Raw genomic sequence first — 18,062 nt, 5'->3', positions numbered from 1 at the left:
TCACTGGTGTTCCATCCCTACTGGTGATGGGACACTTTTTATCACCACTTCCCACCATCATCACTGAGACACATGGACCTGATGACAAATACAAGCTCCTCAGAGAGATTTGTAACCAACCGAAGTTTTTCCCCAAACTGCTTCCTGGGAAGACAGACAACCCTTGCTATCTCACACCATCGGTTCTTGAAAGACCACAATGGAAGAACAGCATTTGATCAGCAGTGAACAGAGTGCGCATGTAACACGCGTCCAATCGATGAATAAAAGGTCAAAATGGTCTCGCCAAATAAGAAACACAGCGAGCAAACAGGAAAACATATGCTAGAACAGAGAAAAAAATGAGTCAAAGTTAGACACCAAGAAAGTAAGTAAGGTTGAAACAACAGGAACAAAACCCCAGAAAATTATTGGGGTTAAAAAGGAAGAACATGGTAGGCCAACCGGAACCTTTTAATAACACGAGAAAAAGGTTAGAACAATCCACGTGCAAGGGAAACAGATGTGCCGCTCTGGAAACACTTCTAGAGAAGCCATCAGTTCGTTGTTCACAGGCTCTATTCCTTACAGCCTTCACGTTAGCAAGGCTGAGAGGACCCTAGCTAAATCAAAGTACTACTTGGGCCCGACGTCAGCACAGGCTGTCTTTTAATAAAGGAAAAAAAAAACGTTTATGACTAATGTCACATCGTATGAAAAAATGACTGGTACCAAGTTACTTTAATACTCTTTATCTCCCAAGACTTCGTGAACAGACAACAAACGCAGACAAGGTCATTCTGTGCTTTAACTTTTGAGAAATTTTTTAACAGTGTCAAGCAGTGAGATAAATAACAAAAAATTACTTAACGACTTCTCCGCCCAAAATTATTTAAAAATTTCAGAAGGTTCTCTTCCCACCTTCCCTCCAAATATTATCACAAATTTCTCCCCTAAATATTTCGGACGTCCTATCCCCTAACATTCCTGAAATACATACAAATCCTCTTCTAAAATTACGCACCCCCAAAATTACTACAGTCTAGTCCACTTATAACAATATCCAAGTGCCAAGGAAATCCCAGCGTTAAAACCGATAATTGTTATAAGCGGGATGCGAAATAAAAAGACGGAACAGAGCTCAAAACATTTCATTCGCATGCCAGCAAGGTCGTACTACTACTACTAATTTGCAAAAAAGAAGCCACGGTCGGTAACCTTTGTTTGCCGCGTGTGAAGCTAGCACAAATCTTTTCCAGGAGCATCTATGGGTGCTTGACCTAGCTGAGGTAAGTGTCCCTTGTGGAAACAAAGTCCCCGAGGGATTGTGTCACGCATTGGGCCTCCTACGAAGACACTACCTGAGTATGCTGCGCAACCGCGTGATTAGAGTCATCACTGTTGCACATTTGGCGCCCAATATAACTGGATTCAATCGTTATATCCGATATCGTGGCACTGGAGCATTGTAATAAGCGGTTTATTTTACCATAGAAAGAATGCAAAAGTTGACGATGTCATAGCTGTTCATCGTTATATCCGACATACTGTTATAAACGGTATCGTTATAAGTGAACTCGACTGTATTACATTTTTTTCAAATTCTTTCCCTTAAATGTTCTCACAAATGCCTCCAACACAAGCAGGCCACATGATCTGAGGTACGAGCATAAAGCAGTAATTTAGGCAACTTTCTCAGCGGACAGCTTTCAGTCCATTCCCCAACCTTCTTCGCCAAGTGAGCTGCAACCTTTCGTCGACAAAGGACACATTCCTGAGTACCGCGATCAGTGCTAGATAGGGTGAAGCTTTGTGCCAGGCACGCCTTCTTACCTCTGCCGGATGTGGATCCAAGTGTGAGAGGCCACCCAGATAAGCACCGTGAACAGCAGTCCGCCGCCCAGGGCTGAGGCCAGCATGAAGGCCGTGCCCTCCCTTTACGATGGGGTCAAAGGGCAAGGGGAAGAAAAGAACAATCATCACCAGCCTGTCTACGCCCACTGCAGGGCAAAGGCCTCTCCCATTACTCTCCAATTATCCCGGTCCTGCGCTGACTGCGACCAATTTATTCCCACAAACTTCTTGATCTCATCCACACATCTAACTTTCTTCCGCCCCCTGCCACACTTGCCTTCTCTAGGGATCCACTCTGTTAGCCTTAAAGGGTCCATGAAGAGAAAATACAACTTTGTTTAACTTTAAAGAGTTAGACTTTAGTACCTCACTCAGCTTCATTCCGTCCACAAAAGACATTTTTTAACTGATAAAAACGCAAGAAACACTTAAGGACTTTCAAATTTCGCACCACAGTGATGTGTTATTGCCGTGAGCGACGTCATATGGGCCAGCACTAAAAGCATAATTTTTTCAGGGGGTTAGGTGCACTTTAGCATTCAAGTGATTCGATCAAACGGAACTAGCGGCCCCACTACAATCGTCCAGTCATGTGTCCAGGCAATTGATTAGTTCGACCGCCGTCAACGGCCCAAACAAGATTTTGTGATGCCATAGAAAAGTTGCCGAAAACTGCCTAGCGAGTCGCCATAGCTCCACACGTTTTCTTTAATATCTCCGTTATTTTTTTGGAAGTTAGCGATGAAATCGGTATCATTTTTATCAGGACAAAGCAGCCTTTCTAATGAACCAAACTTGTATTTTGTCTTCATGGCTCCTTTAAGGACCAACGGTTATCCTGCCTTCGCATTACATGCCCTGCCCACGCCGATTTCATCTTCTTAACTTCTAGCAATATGTCCTTAACACGCGTTTGTTCCCTGACCCACCCCGCTCTCTTCTTGTCCCTCAACGTTACACTTATCTTCCGTTCCACTGCACTGAGTCGTCCTCAATTTAAGTTGAACCCTTTCATAGAGCCTCCAAGTTTCTGCCCCGTAGGTGAGTACCAGTAAGATGCAGCTGTCATACACTTTCTTCTTCAGGGACAATGGTAGGCTGCCATTCATTATCGGAGTATGCATGCCAAATGCACTTCACCCCATTCTTATCCCTCTAATTATCTCTGCCTCACGGTTGGGATACAAGGAGTGAATATATCTACTTGGGCCAAGTAGTCACCCCAGAAGAAAAGAATATTCCGGGTTAATTCCTTTTAAAAAAAATTCTTAAGAAAAGAGCACGATGACAAGTGTCCTCATTTGCACACAAGCGCAGCCCTTTCCAATCCACTTCTCACTAACATGAAGCATGGATGGCAAGTTGCTTGGAATCACGCATGCATTCCAATCTTCACGTTAGTGAAGAGCAAGTCATTAGCTGGTAAGGAGCGGAAACGATGATGATGTAAGTGGGCAAATTTGTGCCTCATGTCAGGAATGTGTAGCATTCTACTATAAAAAAAAAACGTGGGCGCTATGAACGAATCACAATATATAAGCTACATCTGTGAACGTCTATTCTCTGGTAAGAGGTGATGCCACACCCAATTTGGGCCTCTCTCCCACCTACAGTGAGAGCTTTATTCCTTACGCTTTCAACATACAGTGGAATCTCGATAAACGAAAATCGGTTAAACGGAACTACCGTTTAAACGGAACAAACATTTCACAATTGGTTGGCTTCGTATCAAGTCAATGTAAAAAAAAGTTTGTGAAACGGAACTCAAATATTCTGACCACCGCACAAACAGAACCGAAAACTGACTCAGAACCGCAACTATTTGGGCAAGAGCAGCGCAATCGCTGTACGCATCACTGTCCACCCCTCTCGACCCCGATATATTTTCCGGTTTCTGTCTCCGGCGGTTTCTGATTTTCTCTGAATTTGTGCGGTGTCTCCGACTTTGTGCGGCGGTTTATGACTTCGTGTGGTGTCGTATGCGACATTTCGCCGCGAAGCCAGCATATGATGGCAGCGCAAAAACGACCGCGCAATGCGCTTGCGTAGTCCAGGAAGATGGAGGTAATCAACGACTTTGAGAGTGGCCACATCACAAAAATGACGCTCGCGACAAAGTGTGGTGTCCCCGAGAGAAGCCTGACAAGAATATTGCAGGACAAGAACAAGCTGCGGGGGAGGCTTTCGAAAAATCAGGCTTTGGTCGTGAACGGAAGAGACTGCGAGTGTCTGACCATGAAGATTTTGAGAAGCTCTTGGTAGTTCGGCTATGGAGAGCCTGCAGTGAGAAGAATGTCCCCATAAGCGGGCCACTCATTTGTGCGAAAGGAGAATTCGTCCTTTGCCTCGGCATAGACGTTTTCGCACGCACGCGCTGAAGGGTCGCCTCTTCACGCCACTTCGGGACCAAGCGCCGTGAAGACCATTGTACGACGATGCTGAATCCGTTCTCTCTCTAAACGAAACTCTCAATAAACGGAACATATTTTCCCGGTCACTAGAGGTTCCATTTGACAAGAGTCCACCGTACGTCTTTCCAGGGTTGGCCACCATCTCGCCGCAACGCTGCACAAGTTTGTGCTGCCCAGATTCCCCAAACATAGCCATGACTAGCTCTTCACTAAACAGAGGGTGTGTTCCAATTTACCGTTTAGACAGCTTCGTTGCCGTCTTCGCAGACAGTACGCCACGTTAAGCCCCGTTCCAATTCGAACGAAGCAGTCAACAAAGATTGATTCGAGGAGACAGCATCGAAGTCAGCAACGATGCAGGCTACCTTCCAGTGTAAACTGAAAAACGATGCAGCGCCACCTTTTTGCGTTTTTATGTTGAAAGAAAAGCACTTGTTCCTTCATTTAAATATTTAGTATAATTTCCAAGTAATGAAGATGCCTTTGCCTAATTTTTTAATTACGTAACGTTTGTAATAACAACGGTAATATTAGTTACGAAACCTGCGGCTTGCTCAACTCGACACGTCTGCTACGACGCTGTCGGCTGCGCTGGTGTTGCGTTTGCGACCGCAACGCCGTTCCAATTTCATTCCTTTAGACGTCTAGTTGGACTGCTTTGTAGACTGTCTACCAAGCTGTCCGCGAATTGGAACGCAGCAAGAGCCTCCAACGCCCAGCTGCCTTCTTCCCCAGACTATACGGTTCACGATCTCCCCCTTCTGGTACGGCGGAAGGAGGGGGAGCCTCACAGCAGGCCCGTGCAGAGGGCGTCCATGGCGCGGCGATACTCGCGGTTGAGCGGCCGGCAGTCCAGGAGCTGCCCCAGGTGGTCCAGGGCGTCCTGGCTGCCGTTCAGCTCCTGGCCCAGCTGACCCAGTAGGGAGTGAACCTGCACGGCCACCATCGAAGAACGCCCCCCTTTTAGCGTCCTCCTTGGCCCTTCCGCTTTCTGGGGGACTAACTCTAAGTGAACGTGTTAGGCCCTTGGGCTAACTTTAAACGAGCATCTCGAGTGACGAAAATCTCCCTTGTCTTTCCTGCGAAGCACAGGACTGGATCAGACTCACTGAACAGGACTCCATTAGTGAGTGCATAGTCGTCATCATAGTAGTCATCATCACTTCATCGATTTCATTCTTCGTTCATACATCCAGTGTAGCAAGCTAGGGACCTTGGCCAGGTTAACCTCACCAGTATCATTAGAGGCTTCTCTCTCTCTCTCTCTCTCTCTCTCTCTCTCTCTCTCTCTCTCTCTCTCTCTCTCTCTCTCTCTCTCTCTCTCTCTCTCTCTCTCTCTCTCTCTCTCTCTCTCTCTCTCTCTTGCACACACGCACACGCACACGCACGCACACACACACACTTTTGAGTTGTGCGAGAAACGGGCAGCAGGCGAGCTAGCAGTGCATCTCGCGTTGAAAGCTACAATGGCACGGTAAAAGTGGAACTCTCACCGAATGCGAATCTTTCGTTCCTGTACAATTGGCAGAGAGAGCTTCGAGGGACAGGAATTAGAAAAGCTGTGGTAGTTCAGAAAAGCCTACTGCTTAGACGAGCCCATTTGCCCTGCCTTTGAAAAAATGAGCCACCACCATGCCAACTAAATTAAGGGGGCACACTGTTCTAGAGGGCATCTTTGTTGTTTTTTATCCCATGTGCTTGAGATTTGCATTTTAACATCCTTATACCAAATATTTGTGATCAGTTTTCGTCTTTTAACATCCTTAGACCAAATATTTGTGATCAGTTTTCGTCTATGTGGTGTAAGGTCAGAGTTGCGCAACATGTTATGCCATTCCATTTCAGGCAGTTTTTTCATTATCGACCTATGAATTACTCGGATACCTTTTATCCATTTGTGCTACAGAAGGACCAGGGAGTGCAACTATACCACAGCAGTAATTATAGCATCGTTTCTGCAAATGCTGTACACTTATGCCAGGTCAACAACTATGAATGTTTTTTCGGAAAACTAACTGCATAATATGTTGTGCTAGCAAAACAAAAATGTATTTTTTTTGCGATTTTATTGCACTGCTCAGTACCTGAGCTTTTAAATGCCACAAAAATGATTTAAATCTAACCAGTACATCCCAAGATATTGCCCCCGACAATTGACCTCGCAGAAAAAAAATTGGTTCTGAGAAAACAGGACACAAAGTTTGGAAATTTAGGCAAAAATGGTCATATAGGCAACATCAAAGGGCAACAGCTTCGTCAGTACTTATGGTACAGCTATATTTTGCAGGTACATTATTTGGGGCCTGTAAACTGCAAATAAAATTAATACAGAAAATTGATTTTTGGCAAATTTTTGATCCTCAAGACCAGTGTCCCCCCCTTAACACAAAATATGAACCAGTCACCAAAAACCACCAAGCATAGTCAGTTGCAGTACAAACAAACTGATAAGAAAACTAGTTTTCTATCTGAAGGCTCTCTTTGCAGGCTTTGTGGGTGAAGTTGTTGTTCCCTTGCTTCTCGGCCATTTAAAGTTGCACGTAGGTTAGTGTGGACGTCACGAGTGAATTTAGTGTCAAGAGAGCATGCCACAAGTAACGCACCTCATGATGCAAGTTCCCGAGATAGCAAAACAGCGCCCTCTCACCTCCTTGCGGGGAAAGTAACGCTGGGTCGCTTGAGTGAACGGGCCCAGGAGAGTCTGCACGCCATCGACAGCTGCCCGCGCCTCTCTGAGTGGCTGCGATTGAAACGCACCAGCAGAATCACTGAAACTGCTCAGTGGAAAAGCAGCAGGCTTGCCTGCAGAAAAAATGCACTGACCACCCTTCAGCAAGAGTTTTTGTTAACCTGCAACAACAAACCACTGTCGTCAAATCGAAACGCAGCTTCATTTCATGCTGCATCAAGGGTAGCACACACTGCTCTTAAAGGAGTACTGACACGAAATTTTCATGTTACGTTTTTTTCGCTGCTATGCGTGCCTACCAGCCCACTAATCATAGAATGACAGATTAGACGGTCGAGCACAGCGTAAACATTCATTTACGGCGTCGTTTATTCGTGCCAGTTTCGGTTTCGACAAAAAAACGGCGAGCGGCCGCCATGACAGGATGTATCACATGGTGTCACCATTCTTGCCGTATCGCTGCCTCTCTGGAAGCGCGAGCGAGCGAGCGCACGCGCGCCCAGACCGGCCGAGGTCTTCGCCATCCCCACAGGCCCGGGCAGCATGACGTCAGTCCCAAAACCATGACGTGTACACACGCCCGAGCAGCGCGCGCCAACCACAGCCAGCGCATCGGCTTCGTCACGGGAGCCCCGACGTCGGCAGTTTGGGGCAAGTAGCAGATGATGTCACGTCGGCCCGCTCTGGGCTTTCTCGTGCGGGCGAAGATTAAAATGGATTTTAAATATGTTTCGCTGAACGGTTGCTGTCGAAACTTGCTGGGAGATATCTCCTGATAAAAAGGAAGCGTTTTACATAGTTATCTCGGCTTTGAAATTTTGTGTCAGTACTCCTTTAAAACTATTTCTTTTAATTTTCAAGTAAACTCTGTGAAACTTATCAGTCTTGTAGTTTTCCTCCACTAATTTCAATTATGCCATTATTTTTTAGTAAGTGAATTAGTTCTCAAGATAATTAGAGGTAATTAGCCATTTTAGGAGACAGTGTTGGTCGTAACACTAATCTTTAATATTTTCCAATACTAAAACCCTGGCGAATGCAATAAGAGAAGCGGTTTCTTGATGCACCACTTGGAACAAATTTTACAGCTCAATAAACTGTGGTGGCACCAGTGGCAAGGAACCATTTCGAGTGCCCATTTGAAACACCGAAGTTTAATGAGCTGTAAAATTTGTTCCAAGTGGTGCATCAAGAAACCGCTTCTCTTATTGCATTCACCAGTGTTCATAGTATTGGAAAATGCAAAGATTACAGCGCTATGACCAACACTGTCTTACCTATTGTTCCTCTAAAATTGACTAATTATCTCTAATTATCTTGGGAACTAATTGACTTATTCGAAAAATAATAATGGCATATATGAAACTAGTGGGGGAAAAAGCACCAAGACGGACGGAGTTTACTTAAAAACTAAAAGAAATTTAAGAGCCATGTCCCCCTTTAAATAAATGCTCTTGGATATCAGCTCAGACCATGCACATAAAAAAATACACATACTATACTGCCAGTGCTGCAAATGATCGATTTATTAACCAGCGATGTTGCCAGTACCACTCATTTGTAATGTTTGAAGAGTCACCAAATTGCCTGCACAAAAAAAAAAAAAAAAAAAAAATCGGCATCCAAGTCTCCAGTGTCCACACCGGAATGAGCCGCAGACACCTAATCTCACGGCAGATTTTATCGATCTTCGCACCTTCAGACAACCAAAAGGCGCGATGAAAACACTTCTGACCCCTTGATGTGAATAACTAACGTAACACTCCCCTCCCCATTCCTCTTAGCGTCAAACATTCTGGAAACACTTCCACGATATGACTCCTCTCACTCCTTCCCTTGAACCAAGAGGAATCAGCCCTACCTCACCAAACTCCTGCTGTCAATGCTTCTGGCATTCCGTAGCCATGTTTGCTCAGAAGGATATGGAGCTACACGTGTTTTTGTTTGTTTGTTTGAAGAAAAATACTTTTGCAGTTGCATGCAAAAGCAACGACTTTCTTCCATAGATATCCCTTGGCACTTTTGCTGCTGCGAAGCTCCACTGCCGTCTCCTTCTCGCCAAAATGTACAACTGTAGCTCGCCATATAGTGTCTGGAGACGCTTTAGAAGTTCTACAGGGAGCGGGAAACCATTTCGTGCTGCTTACCTCTACAAATGGACTGGAGGAATCATCCCTGCAGTGAAGGTAGTAGTTGAGCACGACTGGAAAAGAAAGGAGGAAAAAAGAAGTAAATAAACATAAAAGGGCTGCTCGAGGAGAGGTCAGTACAAGCCAAGAATATTTGCTTGAATTGTGCTAGTTACAAGGACCACCAGAAAATTAACCGCACCCTAGGCCTTGAAAGCAGATCAGAACTGCACTTGCGGCACATGTCTTGTGCAGATTCTAAACACCACTGCTGATCCATTTGTGTGAACGTAAAGACTGACACCACCCGTGAAAACAAGCGTATTCATTGATTGATTGATTGTAGGGTTTAAGGCGCCAACGCAATGCAGGCAGTGAGGCGCGCCGTAGTGGAGGGCTCCGGATTAATTTTGACCACCTGGGGATCTTTAACGTGCGCCGAAATCTCGTACACACGGGCGTTTTTGCTTTTCGCCTCCATCAGAAAAGTGGCCGCCGCGGCCGGGAATCGAACCCGCGACCTCAAACGAGCATATTCAGAAGACGCCTACATGAAACAGAAGGTGACGTGCAGATTTAAAAACATACAGGACAAGCACATATGTCCCCGTTCAAGTTACTTAAGGATGTCCACGGAGAATGCACAACCAAGGCATATATCTTCAAATGGGCGGCACTGTCGACATAGATGGTCTAGTGCCTGTAGGTAGCGCATGCCAGGATAATCCCCCCTCTGACACTTACCAGCCCCCTGATCTCGTATCCTTCAACCTCCTATTATGCTACACGGTGTCGCTTCATTAAATGTCATCCAGCAACCATTGTCTATTCTCCGTACTGCAAGGTCCCGTCCAACTTCCCCTTGCTGAATTTAAGGGGGGACGAGGGTCTTAAAACTAACTTTTTTATTTATGGGTAGAAACTTATGAAAATTTGCACACGGATGTGCTTTTCTCTGTAGATTTCAAATATGCAATTATATTTGAGCTGGTGCTGTTAGTTCAAAAGTTATCATACAAAGTCTAAACCGCAATTAGGTAATTTCTTACGCAGCTTTAATGAACTTTCGCATTGCATTTTGTCGCTTTTAATTACATGAATGGATAGCCAGAGAGTTCCCATACCCGATGACATTCTTCGTTTTTCTCTAAAGTCACAGCATCCTAAAAAAATATGTCAAGTACAAAAAATGGCAGTATTGGATATTTTGGCTCATCAAAATAACTGCAAGTCACTATTTATGCGTAGCCTAAACAGAAAAACTAAGAATGTCATCGGCTGCCTCAGGCTGTACTGAAAAAAATGGTACCAAGATTGACCTTATGAAGCAAAAAGAAGTTTCCTAAAAGCTGCGTAAGGCTGAGGGAAGTTACCAAAAATATGAAACTGAGAAAACTGCATTTGAAGTTTGGCCATGTGTTATGAGATGAACCGTCAGTAGTGTAGCTTCAAAATTTCCCAGTAACAAAGACATGTTCTTCCCATTTTCAAATCTGTCTTTGGATTCCAAAAATGTCAACTAGAACTGGAGATACAAAAGGCCAAGTAACGGACCCAATCAGGAATTTAGCAAAATTTATCGACTTCGAATCGGTTGGCATTTTGCTAGCGTTGTGAAATCTGGTGGTGTCTTGCTGGCGTCGTGAAAACTGCAACAGTCCTTCGTGAAGTGCCATCATCTATTACAGTGCACTGTGGTACCCAGAATATTGTGTACGGCAAAAGTGTGAGGGTGAAACTTGCTTTAGGTGCCCCCCTTTTTTTGTTCTTTGGTGAGGCTATTTCATTCGCGGTTTTTATGCTGGAAGTTTGAGAGGATACAGGGGTGGGACACTGCGCAGTGCGTTTTCCGCAAATGCATCATGTTGTTGGCCCTCAAGAGTTTTGGGGAAAATAAATGTAGCCGAAAGGCAAACTTTCTTGGCCTATGGGGATAAACCCATAAGACGCCTTTTTCCTTCAAGCCGTGCATGGTGCGGCTATCTCCATTGGACATCACGGTTGTGTACCGCAGCCCATTCTTGGAGAGCGAGCGCTTGAACATTACCAGGGCTGCCTCTACATCCATGCGTCCTGCACCACAGTCAATGTTTCGCTGAGACTCATGGTCTGCCAGCCAATCTTCGTAGCCCTCATCTGAAGCTTTGGGTCCGATGGCGCAACCTAAGCAAAAGTTAAAAAGGACTACATGATCAATCACCAAGCCGGTGTACACTTCAATGATGCAGCCCACTCCAATGTGTGACAACCGTCCCCTTGTCATCCACGTGCCATCAAACATCACATCTATGTTGTTTGGCGGCTGACCAAGGTTCGAGTACAAGTCCTTGATGGCACGCACACTATCAGCTTCAGAGGCTGCTGCAGTGTCCTCGCAAACCTGAACCACTTTCCTCAAGTGCGCTTTGGAATGTCTTGTGGTGCAGGCCTCTGTGGGACAAGTTCATACCAGCACAAAAATCTGACAGAGCAGTCACCCCCTTCCCGATGCTTTGAATACTTTTCAAAGCCCTCATATTCACTTCAAAAAGAGTGATATTGCCAGATCCTTCGGTCCTTGGCGAGGAAAAACGTTCCACACGGTGTTCACAAACCGAGCACGTCACCTCGAGCTTCACGGCGAGGCCGTACTGCCGGTCAGGCTTCCTCAAATCCGGCGCCGCCAGCCCGCACTTGCCGCACCTGACGTGCGCAAGAAGGTCCTTCAGCATTGCAAAATCCACTAAGACAAAATCTGTGCCGGATTCTTCCTCTGAGTGCGCCAAATCCACTTCAAGGAGGTCGAATTTCCGCTGCGTTGCTTACTTGGTCTCCATTCCGCGCTTGACCTCGTCCGCGTGTTCCGTACGCGCGGCGATCTCCTCCGCCGTGCAATACCTCGTGTCAAGCCGGCAGGACGTGCTTGGACCAGGTATGGATTCCGGAGGTGGTTGGTCAGGCGATGGGGCAGGCGAGGCAATACGAGGCGGCGAACGATTCTCATCCGGCGGAGTCGAGCGGCCCGAAGTCGCACCACGCGACCTTGGGATAGGCGGACGACGCTTTCGCTTTCCGTGCGCATGATGGGTTGTCTTCTTCAAACGTACGTCTCCTGGCATCATTCACGAAAGTACGCGATGGAAGAATTAGAAGAAACTGTAAAAAAAAACTGCTCTAAGCGAGCGCTGCGCCAGAAGAGCGGACTCCGTCAGACGCGCGTAGCAGACGCCATGATGGCGACCGCCATGACAGCAGTCGCGCCGACCAATGGGAGGGGTCGTATGGCGAACTCAAACCGCGCACGCCCGCTCTAGCCAATCGGCGGCCGAGAAGGTGCCTTCGGAAAACTGGCAAGGGCGGTCGTTCTACTCAAGCGACGCCATTTTGAGATATCGCAAAATGCGCACAAAGAAACAAGCTTCAAAACAAGACCAAGATGGCGGCGATCGGTCGGCTGCTTCGCCCGCGGGGCGCGCGGGAATTTGAAGCAACTTTTGCCCAATTCCGGGCATTTCGTGGCCCTCGAGGCGTTTCAAAACATGATTTTAGAGTATTTCCCGATGGAATTTCGCGTTGATATTTTGAAGGCAGGTGCTTGAAGGTACAATAATTCCAAAAATTGGATTTTCTCAAAATCGATATTTTGGCCATTTTTTACCATTCTAAGACCCGCGTCCCCCCTTAAACGAGCCATCTATCACTCACCAGTGTCCACCATTCCGCTGGACTGCTTCTGGAGGAATGGCTCGGGGTCGAGGCAGAAATCGGAGCCGGCCTGGAAGGAGAAAGAAAAATAGAAGGGGCAAGGGTCACTGAGGCAACATGGACCTTTACAGTACAAAACATCTACCTTTCAGAGTTGTAAAAGCTTCAACAATACAGCCGTGCCAAGGTGAACCTACGCCAAAAAAATCAGCCTCTTTCGAGAGCCCGAAGTTTCAGTTCGCAAGTGGCCTCTCAAAGATAACTGCCGATCCGTTTTCGCAGCTCTGCTTGTCACACTTGCTTATGCAAAACTTTTTCGATGACAACAAAAAGGAAAAAAAGAAAATGCAACAAGTCTTTTTTTGTTTTGTTTTGTTAAGGGGGAAGAAGTGTGATCGCATTCCACAGTTCAGTCGCCCGACTATTTAAACAAATGGCTAGACAACCACTGACACTTAGAGACAAAGTCTGTGCTCCGCTCAGTCAAGTTTCTGACATACAAGTTTAGCCCAATGCTAAAGCAAGCTCACAATCGAGTTTCTTATAATGTATAACACGTTAATTTCACAAGCGTACTGCACAATCACAAATTTGCTCAGAAGGATGTAGAGCCCGATCGCGTTTGGAGGACAAACTTAGACCACATAGGGCAATTTTCGATGTGCACTCACAGACTTTTAGTATGACAACAGTGCAGTTCTAGCCACAGTGCAGGAACACATACAAGGCGAAACGGCCGATTGCAGCTGGCGCAGGCGAGCAGCCAGATGTCACAACGAAAACCAACGCGGACTACAAAGCTTCGTAGCTGTGACAGTGCAGGAGAGGGTAGCAGCATCTGATACAGGAAATGATAGCAGCCACAATTCATTGTGGGGCTGTGCAGTGAAATGCCAATCCCAGCGGACGCGCAGTTTCTTCTCCAGTGACAAATGTTGCTGGCGTAGCCTAGGCCAAGCGCTTGTGACGTTATCTGGCCACCCTAGGAAGCGGCGTTTCCCCTCCTGTCTTTTTCTTGCTCCGTGTTTAGAGCACTGCACTAATGTGCACAATCTGCAGCTGTTTGCGTTGTTACGCTCCAAACGGTAAACGCAATGGTTGGCGACAGAGGAAGGTGACGCACCACGCAGATGCCGAGATAGAGGGAGACCAGCACCCAGCACAGCACCACGGAGAGCAGGCCCAGGACAGAGAACCTGCGTTGACAACGAGATCATGGAAATATACAGTTTCAAGACACAGTTACAAGAGAAACTAGCACAAAAATGTCAGGGAACACCTCAACACTTCTTATGGATTGTGAATGCCAAAGCAGTAATGTTTAGTTGAACGCCTGAGGCGCCGTGCTTCCCACCTCGCATTGTCAAAGGGCCCTGTAACCTTGCTGCTTGAGACGCCTTTTTGAATGGCTTCGATCTGTCTCCTAAGCATTGCCCCACTGTTCACTGCTGCCCCCCGTGTAATACGAGATGGTAGTGAAGGGAGATTTGACTCCTCGTCTGTTCCCTCGTTCAGCCCTGTGCTTTCGCTCTTTTCATCTATGGTGTCCTGCCATGGACGGCCACCTCTCCCTACTGCCGGGTTTACGCTAGCACTGTGGAAATGTTGTGTTTTGTAGAACACTTTGCCTTTTTCTATGAGATGCCAGATGTTGGCTCTTTTACTCAATTTGCCATTTACTGCTATATCAAAAAAAAAAAAAGTGAGCCCAGCACATAGAATCTTCTCACACAAAACAAAGAACCACCCTGTGTACCGAAAGAACATGTCACACCCAGCCTCACGGGTACAAAAAAAGGATCACACCACCCCAATCCCGTGAACCAGAACACACAACCTGGTGTACAGAGAGAGCACGTCCCGCTCCTGTCTCAAGAACACTGAGGAGAAGCAGCAAGTGTCCACTTGAATGCGGTAACGTGGATTAAAAAAAAAACTCTTCAGACGTACTAAAATGTTGGTAAGACTGTGGATTCCTAAAGGAATGTAACCATCTGGGAGCTGGGCAGCATCACATTCTGCGATACACAGAGAGAAAACAGCAACATCCCCCAGAAAGGCCCTCTCCCCTAGCACTCACAGGATAAGCAGGCAGCGCGAGTGGCGGATGACGCCCCAGAGCAGCAGCAGACAGACCAGGATGAGCACGCACAGAAGCCCGATGGTGGCCGGCCACCTGCAAGGGTGGGCAAAGAGACGAGAAAACACGGTGGCAGCACCGTCAGCATAAACTCAGCCTTTTTCCCCTCAATTTTGTTCACAAGCGCGGCAAGCCTTGCCATCACGATCAACAGTGGCAGTGGCAATGAAGTGATCACAGCTTATCTGACCAAAACATCCAAACATGAACGTTCCGTGGCATAGGTGTCACGGGTGACAGAAATGAGCGAGCACCGCACTGCAGAGCACGCATCAAAAATTTGTGTTAACGTTTGGTGCACAACTTGGGCAGACTTCATAGGACCCACCGGAAGAGCTCGACGAGGTGCAGGACCCGGGGCAGCGGGGTGAGGGTGAGGTGGCCGATGCGGGAGTGCAGCTCCTGGGCACGCCCGGCGCCCACGCTCAGGTTGCCCTTGATGAGTTCGAGGTGGCGGTCGAGCATGTTCCGGGCGGCCGCTTCGGGCATGGGGCCGGCCAGGGCCTCGGTCAGCCCCTGCAGCTGGTCCCGGGCGTTCTGCCCCAGGGAGCGCTCCAAGTACTGCGTCTGCACACGCACAGCCGCAGAGCACCCATCGGTCAGCGGCCCGGTCACGCATCAACAGCCACGCACTACTCTAAAATAAAATTAGTCTGCAACTTGCGTCTGCAGGCGCACGGCCACGGAACACCCGCCGATCAGCGACCCGGTCACACATCAACAGCCACGCACTACTCTAAAATAAAATTCGTCTGTAACTTGCGTCTGCCCGCGCACGGCCACAGAACACCCGCCGATCAGTGGACCTCACGCATCAACAGCCACGCACTACTCTAATAAAAGAAAATTCGTCTGTAACTTGCGTCTGCACGCGCACGGCCACGGAACACCCGCCGATCAGCGGCCCGGTCACGCACTGACAGCCACGCACTACTCTAATAAAAGAAAATTCGTCTGTAACTTGCGTCTGCATACGCACGGCCACGGAACACCCGCCGATCAGCGGCCCGGTCACGCATCGACAGCCACGCACTACTCTAATAAAATAAAATTCGTCTGTAACTGAGATATAGATTTAGATATCCATTTCTCTCTGTACGATACAACAAAATACAATACAAGAGGGTATGGAAGAAAAAAAGTGCCCTTATGTAGCTTGGGCACCCTGTACGCTCTACTTAAGTCTGGCCAACTTAAGCGGGACTCCCCTGCGATCACAGTCCTATGCGATTTATACCCGTGCCACACGTACACGAAAAATGACATTAAGTATTGAAGGCCTTAAGATACCGAATGACATTATTTGGGCGGGCTGTGCAACACGCAAAAACGCAAAGGCATTAAATGCGTTAGGCATAATGGTGATAATGACCAAAAAGAGAAATTCACTCACATTTTAGAAGTTTTTATGTCTTGCAAGGGTTAAAAATGTTTTTTTGTGAAAGAAAATGTTATGAGAAAAAGTGTTTTCTAAAAATGGTGTGAGCCGTTTCTTAAAGCGGCTTCTGTAGCTGCCGATGCCTGCCAGCGGTAGCCAAATTCGAAAAATTCAAAACGGCAAGTAACACAATGTTTTGCATTTTGCTGCTCTTTTAGTGAACTTCGTCTTGTTCAGAAGGTCGCCACCAAGAGTGCAAAAAAAATCCCCTTATTTCGAAGTTCAGCTACATTTCCGCGTCAACACTCTGGTGCTGAGAGTTTCGTTGGTTTCATATGGTGCTCATCGCGTTCGATAGTAGCCAGCTTTAAGGCAATCGTGACGGCGAATAAGTTGTGCGGAACTCCTTAAACCAAAAATGACATTAAAGCAAATGGCATTAGAGTTTTGCGTGTGGCAGCGAATTAATGGCATTAAAACCTAAGGCATTAAGCACCTAATGTCATTTTTTATGTACGAGTGACACGAGTATAATTGGTTCACTACCCACGCGGCTTAAAACGTACCGTGCACCAATATAAAAACTTTTACCAATCCATCGAAAAGCTCCTAACGGTAGAGTTTGTTTCTTTCGGAAATGTTGCACATCTTCATTGAAATAGAAAACAAACAAGAAATGCAGTTTAGTTTATCTAGTCTTCACTAGATGGTGCTAGCAGTCTTCGACGTGAGAATTTTATTTTTTTATTTCAGTACAGAAGTGACGTGTTTCCGAAATAAGCAAACTAGGTCGCTTGGAGCATTTTCATGGACCTGCAAAACTTTTCATGTTGGTGCACGACAGTTTTCAAGCCCGTGGGTTAGTAAGTGCCACAGGAGTTTTAACAGGTGATTCCCCTTAAGTCCACCTACTGAAGTCCAGCTGAAGTCACCTACTTAAGTCGCTACTGAAGTCGGCCCAACTAAGTCTGCTTACGTGATATGAAGGCAAAGGCCAGAGAGATTACTGACGACTTCTCCCCTGCTGCACAGCGCTTGCCCCTCTTTCCTCACTTCCACTTTTTCGTCTTCCAACGTGAATCACTCAGACAGGCAGACTCGCTGCAATTCGCACAGCCACTTCCCCACAGCCACAGCTCTCCTCCGCGTGCACCTGTTCTGCGCACGCGCTGTCGCGTTCCCCTATCACAAGGCACTCATCAGGCTAAATTCTTGTGCCGTTCTGGCACACTGCTGCGTCAACCCAGCAGTAAACTTGGCTGTTCCTCCAGAACTACGGGTTCAAATCCCACATGAACCCAAACGTGTTCTCTTTATTCCTTTTCTCTTTACGTCTGCAGCATCCGCCAACAACTACGGTCCCTTTTCACGTTTGATGGGCCACCGCAGGCTTTCACCTTAATAAGCCACCGCATTTACTCGAATCTAACACGCACCACCTCATTTTCGCAACAGGAAACGAGAAAAAGCACAGATTTTCCTCGCACAACAAGCTGTCTATGGATGCAAGGACTTCATTTATTATCGCGCTAGGGCGCCTTTTGTCACCTCCAGGCTACAACATACTGTACGGCAAACCACACACGGGAACTGCCCTTCCAAATCAAGTCATGAAAACTCTGGGAAAAAAAAAAAACAATCCCGGGCCATCTTTACTAACGTGAAACCTGGGTAGGGGCGAAGCATGCAGCGTGTATAAGTGTGTTCTTGGCACCTCAGCATTTTTGCCAATGGATATGAAGCCGGTGGGGGGTAGACGTACACAGCTTTGCTGTAGAAGTCTCTTGTCTTTGAAGCA

General features: G+C 46.9%; 1 protein-coding gene across 10 annotated transcripts in view; it reads right to left on the bottom strand.

Annotated features, from left to right (window-relative positions):
* Nucleotides 1-18,062, bottom strand: part of LOC144138045 (protein tweety-like) — a 39,399-nt gene that overhangs the window by 14,332 nt on the left and 7,005 nt on the right. For all 10 annotated transcript variants that reach the window (XM_077670103.1, XM_077670104.1, XM_077670105.1 and 7 more), the window contains exons 5-12: nt 15,215-15,453; nt 14,827-14,922; nt 13,870-13,942; nt 12,747-12,816; nt 9,081-9,136; nt 6,892-6,984; nt 5,036-5,175; nt 1,813-1,914 (exon numbers count right to left, since the gene is read on the bottom strand). In XM_077670103.1, coding sequence (XP_077526229.1) covers nt 1,813-1,914; nt 5,036-5,175; nt 6,892-6,984; nt 9,081-9,136; nt 12,747-12,816; nt 13,870-13,942; nt 14,827-14,922; nt 15,215-15,453 — 869 coding nt within the window. The remainder of the gene's footprint in view (nt 1-1,812; nt 1,915-5,035; nt 5,176-6,891; nt 6,985-9,080; nt 9,137-12,746; nt 12,817-13,869; nt 13,943-14,826; nt 14,923-15,214; nt 15,454-18,062) is intronic.

The sequence above is a fragment of the Haemaphysalis longicornis genome, unplaced genomic scaffold (genome assembly GCF_048455015.1).
Source record: "Haemaphysalis longicornis isolate Haplotype H1 unplaced genomic scaffold, Haemaphysalis longicornis Haplotype H1 scaffold_5, whole genome shotgun sequence".
NCBI lineage: Eukaryota > Metazoa > Arthropoda > Arachnida > Ixodida > Ixodidae > Haemaphysalis > Haemaphysalis longicornis.
The sequence above is the reverse complement of the archived record's forward strand: the minus strand, read 5'-3'. Positions and strand labels throughout refer to the sequence as shown.